Consider the following 7,689-nt stretch of genomic DNA (forward strand, 5'->3'; position numbering starts at 1 on the left):
GTACTCAGCGTTTTCAGCATACACAGTAAGTAGCAGATTCATTCCCATTGGTAGCAGAAGTTTCCCCCATTTTCAGGCCATGAAAACGCAGCCAAAACAGTCGTCGTCGTCACCACCGTCGTCGTCATCGGCATAGTCCAAGTTGCATCAATCCATTGCATACGCATTGTACCACTTTGTGCGATCAAAAAGTAGACCACTCTCGCCGACGAGAGTGGGGCCTTCGGAGGAGGGTTTTACGTCTCTGGTGTCGTATCTCTCTTCTCTCTCTATCTCTCACTCTCATACACTTGCACGCACATTGTCCATTCACTTTGTTCGTGATCATAGCACTTTCCATTAAGAAAGGAAGGCTCTCTCTTCCATAAGAACTGAAAGGAACCTTGAGCATAGTTCGGAGCACTCATCTTGAGCAAAGCGCAAACAATCATTCCGCTGCACCTAACATTGGTATCAGAGCTTTGGCAATGTTCTGTATCACTCAAGGAAAGAACCACAAGAATCACAAGAATTTTTTTGCTTGTTGCGGTCGCATGAACCCAAGTTCGCTTGGGCGTGTCGATTCCTAATCGTTTTTTTGAAGAGTGACAGGAATCCCAGTAAAGAAGGACTTGTCCAGCCTCCCCTTGTGTCTCTTTTCACTCATTGAGAGCGGACCGTGCACTTAGCGGCTGGCAAATCGACGTGAGGTGGGAAAAAGCAGCCTTGGTGTGAGCGCAAGGCCGCCAAGGGGTGCACCCGCGGAAAGGAGTAGAACTCGGGTGAAGAGAAGATCCTTTTCAAACGCGGCTTGCAAGCGAAAGAAAACCTCAAGAACCTCATGAACTCAAGACCCGCAAGAACCCAAGTTCCTCGTGAACTTAAGAACCCAAGACCCGCAAGAATCCAACTTCCTCGTGAAGTTAAGAACCCACAAGAACCCACGATTGCAGAATGGTCATCACTCGAAGCGGAATGGATACTTCGCTTGGAGGTGATGAGCATGAGAGAGGCGAAGAAGAATTTTCCCCGCAAGGAGGTTTTTCCGACCCTCCCCCTTCCCCATCTACGACAAGGATTGCACTAACTCCTATGGAGAAGTTGAAGCAGTTGTTTATGGAAAGACAGTTAGAACGCGAAGACAGAAAAGTAGAAAGAAAGGCCTACGAAGAACGAAGGGCAGCCATAGAGCGTGAGCACGAGCAAGCACGCTTGGAAGCCAAAGAAATACAAGCCAAATTTGATCGCGAGAACAAAACCCTCAAAGAAAAGAGCGACCAACACATGAAAGAATTCTTGCGACTCTTTTCTCAAGTTCAGGCACAGATGCAAGAGATTTGGGAAAAGGACTCTCTCGGTCTCTTCTTCTCCAATGCATGATACACAGGATTTGCATGATTATGTGAAGCATGATGATGATTTGATTGACAATGATAAGCACAATGATTTGCATGATGATTTGAATGACAAGCATGGTGATTTGCATGATCAAGATGTGATCTCTTACAGCATGATGATTTGCATGATCAAGATGTGAATTCTCACAAGCATGATGAGTTGCATGAAGAGGATGTGATTGTTCACAAGGATGATGAGTTAGTGAATACTTTCTCTAGCGAAGCTAACCTCGTTGTAGATTCGATCAATCACGAAGAACCGATCTTGGCTTTCGAGTTGAGGTCCAAAGAACCCCCACAGGACGATTCGATCATTCAAGAAGAACCGATCTTGGCTCTCGAGCCTCGGTCCAAAGAACCCTCACAAGAAGTATTATGTGTTCGCATGATTGATACGCACGCATTATTCGAGAGTTTCATTCGTGACCGTTTCCTGTATTTTAGTCAGCATCTTTATGTGATCCCTTGTCCTAGGCATGACATATTGTATGTTGAGCACGTTTCTCTCATGAATGAGTACGAATGTATGCGGATTTTTCATGAAAAGCTGAAAAGTACGTATGTAAGAAAGTCACATTCCATGTCTCTTCCTTGGCATGACATAGTTGTAGAAAGAGCACATGAAAGTATGAGCACCCAGCATGGGCATTTCCGTTGTGAATTGCCACAGTTGATTGCTCTAGATCAAAAGAGAAAGATTTGGTCTCATTGTTTGCGTGTGTGTGGTGAACGGTTTGGCACTCCGTCTATTGGTTCATCTACATTGCATGCACAGTCTTTGAGGAAGACACGATTTTTTCCACTCACTTTACAAGGAATGGGTATGTTCATGGTTTTGTGTTGGAAATGGTTTCAAGAATTTTCCGCCATGGAGATTCTTGAAGAAGAAAGAAGCAGGACTCTCGATGAAGTTGAAGCATCGAAGGAGCCACAGAAGACCGTGTCGCTTTTGGCACGTCCCAAAGAAGCAAGCATGGCAGACCTTTATGAAGTTCAAGTACCGTTCGACCCACACATCAGAGTGGGCCGGCGAAGAGTCCCTTCCAGGATTCCGGATGCTATTAGCGATCTCCCTCAACGCCATACAGTTCGGTACCAGTACCTCACTTTGAAAAGGAGGGGATGTCACGTCACACATCCCAAGCCTATGTGTCCGTGGACAAGCTACAGCATAACAGGGTTCAGTCAGTCCAGTCAAGTCTAGATTAGCAGTGATCTCGCACTTTTGTGAGTCTATTCGTAGACAGTGCATGCCCAATCACTCAGCATAGATGCATATGTCACGTGCTCTGACACTTTTGTGAGTCTATTCGTAGACCGTGCATGCCCAGTCACTTAGCATAGATGCATATCCTCTCGTTGTACACAGCATGATCATCAGTATTCCCTTCAGAATACATCAGATTCAGTCAGGGGAATTTTCAAGTTGCATTTAGCCTATTTTCCCTATTTTTGGTATTTTCACTTATTATTTTTAAGTGACTTTCCAACAAAAGTAGGTAGGGCAAGTTTGCTAAGTTAATATATAAGCAAACCCAAGTTAGCAATAATTGGCAAAAGAGGCAGCAGGAGCTTCCCGGTCAACAGGCACCTTCTCAGCTGTACCCTAGTCTTGGCGTTTTTGAAGCTCCCGACCTCGCCATACCATCCACACCCCTAGCGTTTTTGGATACACATCAGCCCAGCGTTTTCTCTTGCAGTTACCACCGGCAACAACAGATCCCCAGCGTTTCCAACTTTCCCCTTGCATCATCGCCATCACCATCAGCTTGGTAGCGTTTTTGCATTTTCTCGTCAGTACCCGATTCCATGGCGATTTCAGCCTTTGCTTGATCGCCCTCATCTTCCTAGACAGCTAGCGTTAGCAAATCATCCTCCCATGCATCAGGCACTTCAGCGTTTTTGCTTTGCAGCACCAAATCAGTCTAGCGTTTTTGCTAGCAACAAGAAGGCATAAGCGTTTTTCAGTTTCAGCCCAATTGCAGCAGAATACTCAGCGTTTTCAGCATACACAGTAAGTAGCAGATTCATTCCCATTGGTAGCAGAAGTTTCCCCCATTTTCAGGCCATGAAAACGCAGCCAAAACAGTCATTTTCATCCACCGAAACAGTCCCGAAATTCAGCGATTAGAAGACCACAGATTTCAGCCCTAAAGTCGTCGTCGTCGTCACCACCGCCGTCGTCATCGGCATAGTCCAAGTTGCATCAGTCCATTGCATACGCATTGTACCACTTTGTGTGATCAAAAAGAAGACCACTCTCGCCGACGAGAGTGGGGCCTTCGGAGGAGGGTTTTACAACGTCTTTGGTGTCATATCTCTCTTCTCTCTCTATCTCTCAATCTCATACACTTGCACGCACATTGTCCATTCACTTTGTTCGTGATCATAGCACTTTCCATTAAGAACGAAAGGCTCTCCCTTCCATAAGAACTAAAAGGAACCTTGAGCACAATTCAGAGCACTCATCTTGAGCAAAGCGCAAACAATCATTCCGCTGCACCTAACACTGATCTACATCACTGGAATATCATGGAGAATATGCCCACAGAGCAGCATGTTCATATCACTCCAAATCCTTAGGCTGAGGAAAAAATCACGTTTTTTTTCTTTTTTTTCCTGCAATCTTGAAATCAACCTTAACCAGGATTTGGACCTAATAGCAAACTTGATATGAGTCCCTAGGCCACTCTTATACAGCCAGAATCCAAAAAAACTCATAACCATTGTGAGCACAGATACTCTCCATAATTAAACATTTTCACTCAAATGCATACACAAACATGAAAAAAGATTCCAAATTGGAAGTGCTTCGACCAGCCCTCTACCAGCATGTTTGTTTTCCCGTAGTCTTGCACGTACTAATCTGTGCAAATCTGAGCAGTGCATCAGGATGCAAAGCATTACCTCGATCGAGTGGTATGATGGTTCCATGTGCAGCCTTTGCTGGATTCCTCGGGTGCAACAAACAAAAGAACCTTATCAAGTTTTTACAAATGAGAACAAAAAACAAACTAAAGTCCTGCAAATCAGGACATTGAGTCTTCTTTTTCAAGTCTATTAAAGCTATAATGTAAAGAACCCTCCATAGTTGGCAAGGACATTGTCCCATGTAAGGAAAAGTATTGGTTCTGGAAAAATTATTTCCTTTCTAGAAGGGAGCCTACAATTCAATACCCCTTAAATATGCAGCGTGGGCCAAAAAGTCCCAAAAACCCTCCCTAAGGTTCCCCATATCAGCAATCTATAGAATACACAATCTAGGGATGCACACTAACAAAGACAAGATGCTCTTCGCTGCAAGGCGGTGAAATGGAGAAGCAACACTATTTGGATCAAAACAACCCAGGACATATAGAAAACAAAGGAAGAGCTAACCTCTATAGCCGATGAAAACAAAGCCATGCCTCCAGCAATGCTCAATCCTGTAAGATATGCATTATGGCCCGGAATACCGCTTTGAATGGCACCAACTCCATAATCCATGAGTCCAATATGTGCAGCAATGAGAAGGATTGCTGAAATATACCTCCCCTCTATTGCCAATTGAACACCAGCTGGTACAGATGACCACCATGTGGGTACGATTGGGAGCAACGCACTGGTAAATGCAAGTAGAGTGCACATATAAAGAAAGTGAATCTTCAAAACTCGAAAAAGCAGCCATGTAAACATTGCCTGGAAAAAGGCTGCTTTTACAGTGGCTAGGAGCACACTGCTTACAGCATGATCCAGAACAACTGCACATCTTGTCCTGGTTGAATCAGACAAAGGCAGCATACTGAGTACCTGCTCCATGACACCTCCAGATTTGGAGGCAACTAAGTAGTGAAGCACAGAGAAGAAGACAAAAGAGTCGGCACAAAAACTTATCAATTCAGGTGCTCCTGAAAGGATTGTGCTGGCACTAGCAATAAACAGACGCGTGATAGCATAAGCAAGCTTTGAGCTATTCGCAAAGACGTGCTTTCCCACACCAAGCCATCTTTCCCCAGCTTGCCTGGCTCTTTCCAATATCTCGTCCCTTGGAATGTTAAAATGCTCGAGCAAAAGAAGAGCACTCTGTTGAATTTCAAAATAGGCACCCTTAACATCATAGTCCCGAAATCTCTGCATTAGGCTGTGTGCTCTGTCCAACACTGGGTGCGATGGAACCGGTGGAGCCAAATCAGAACAGTTTTCCGAAGTCAGATCGGAGCTATTGGCCAGAATCTTTCTCCTCTGTCCCTGTGCAAGCCCAATAAGGTACTGCTTGCTTGCATCTGCAAGCTCCGTCATCTGATATTTTGCTGCGAAAACATCAATTTGACCTGATACAGTATCGTAAGCTTTGCCTGCATAAGTGTCGATAAGCTCTGGAACATTATTATCCTCCATCCACTGCTTTAACCCCACCTTTTCTATGTAATTACTTCTCTCAACATGAGATTTCAATGCAACCACTACACCCTTTCCTTCATGGCCTATTTTATAGGAGAAAAGAACCAGCCCAGACAGAGAGCCAACAATCATTAGCACCATAAGGAAGATGGCAACCAAATGGTGTAAGTTATTCAGAAAAACGCTCGTAATCCGTGACCCCAACAATTTATACGCTTTGGTGAATGGTAAAAGAATCCAACCAAGCAAGCTCCTAGCTTGTTCCCATCGATGGCTGGGCTCACTAGATAGTAAAGACCTCTTGCTCTCCGTTTCCAAATCCTCAATTTCTGGCATAAGACCAAGGAATACACCTACAGTGTACAAGGTGATCACAACAAATGGTACAACAGCTAGGGCGATTCCACCCATGGATTCAAATGCAAGTGTCATAACTGCAAAAGCAACCAACCACTCCATAAGGATTGTGAACTTGACTGTTCGCCCTGTTTGTGATTGCCGCTTTCCAAAGAGGTGCATGACAGCAAGCCTAGCATCCAATGAGGTCAATATCAGAGCTCTGCAGAAGGCAAATGGAATAGCTAGAACTGTTCCAAGGAGACCCTGGTTAAGAGATGTTTCCCAAAATTCCACAATGGTTCCATGGATAGCCCTTAATGGCATTGAGCAGAGTACTGCCCATTGGATGGGCCTCCGGTAACATTCCAAAAGCTTCCAGATTCCATACAACACAATGACAAGAAAGATTAGTACTGCATGTGCCATTGCAATGTACACTGCTAGTTGCTGGTAGGAATCACTAGACTCATTTGATGATTCTGTCGGCTGTAGCAAACGCGATGCATGAGCATTGTAATTGACAGAGTGATCATCTTGAACTGAATGAACAATGGCAGGGGCTGTCTCCAGATTGGTGGTTGCAGAGGAGGGCTCGCTCACATCCTTGCAGGGAAGAGGAGGCTTCCTTGAATCCTTTTTAGCTTGCGAATTGGCTTCAATAGATTTGGACATGTAGCCAAGAGCAGGGGAAGAACGGGTAGCTGACAAGCTTCCTGGAACATGAGGTACCAAAGGGCTCGATGCCGCACTCTCAAACATCTCTTTCCATGGTATAGGGCTTGAACTTCGGCTTTGTTCTGTCTCACTCCAGCTCATGATGGGCAGAATTCTACCAGTTTGAAAGCAAGATCAGGACCTGGCAATATGATAGAAGATTAAACCAATGGCGCTATCAGCAGATCCTAAGCAATCTGATCCCCAGAACAATCGTTGTCATGGAGAGTGCAGCTCAAGCTTGCATGATGGTGCCGAGCTGCTGAGCAAGAGAGTGCTAGACAATGGCGAGATAATGGAGACCTCAAAAGTCCGTAAAAGTTGCTGCAATCCAAGAAATAGTGCCTCTTCGCATGTGCAGGCATTGTGAGGCTGATAGATGAGGGTGAAATGGAGTGGGAAAAAAGCCCTCGCACACTGAATGAGATTTTTTGCAACTAGAACGGTAGTACGAATCTGCAAGACATGAAAACGAATCGAGAGAGGAAGAAGCTTTCGAGATGCGCAGGAGAGGACTCAGAAGGGGCCAATCGCACGGTCGAGTAGGACCCTGTGACAGCCAAAAGAGGATTACTGGAGAAGATAAAAAGACGCACCTGATGGAGGCAAAAGACCGGAGAGTTAAAAAGGGGAAAAGTCCCTTTGGCAGAAGAATCTGCTACACAAGTGCCGAGAAAGATGGGGCTACTCGTTTGCAGAAAAGCCAGTCAAGAGAAGAATGTATCGGGGGCAGGGGTCAATCATAAGGACAACAGAAAGCAGGGCTGAAGTCGTGAATTGTCTATGACTGTTGTCCATTGCTCACCCACAGAACAGAAGCCCTCTTCATTTTCCTCCTTCGCCCTTTCTGTCGTGCAATGCCCGCCATCGCTGGCAGCCC

General features: G+C 45.2%; 1 protein-coding gene across 2 annotated transcripts in view; it reads right to left on the reverse strand.

The window, feature by feature from the left end:
- LOC147448836 (transmembrane protein C9orf5 protein) overlaps positions 1-7,652 on the reverse strand; it is a 33,378-nt gene extending 25,726 nt beyond the window's left edge. Inside the window, exons 1-3 of one of the 2 annotated variants that reach the window (XM_086521289.1) lie at positions 7,406-7,652; positions 4,755-7,265; positions 4,284-4,322 (exon numbers count right to left, since the gene is read on the reverse strand). In XM_086521289.1, the coding sequence (XP_086377415.1) occupies positions 4,284-4,322; positions 4,755-6,911 (2,196 nt within the window). In that variant the 5' untranslated portion in view covers positions 6,912-7,265; positions 7,406-7,652. Of the gene's footprint in view, positions 1-4,283; positions 4,323-4,754 lie in introns of both variants that reach the window. The other variant, XM_086521290.1, reaches the window with a different exon arrangement.
- Positions 7,653-7,689: the final 37 nt, after the last annotated feature.

Source organism: Adiantum capillus-veneris, chromosome 10 (assembly GCF_014529385.1).
Source record: "Adiantum capillus-veneris isolate H3 chromosome 10, ASM1452938v2, whole genome shotgun sequence".
Lineage (NCBI taxonomy): Eukaryota > Viridiplantae > Streptophyta > Polypodiopsida > Polypodiales > Pteridaceae > Adiantum > Adiantum capillus-veneris.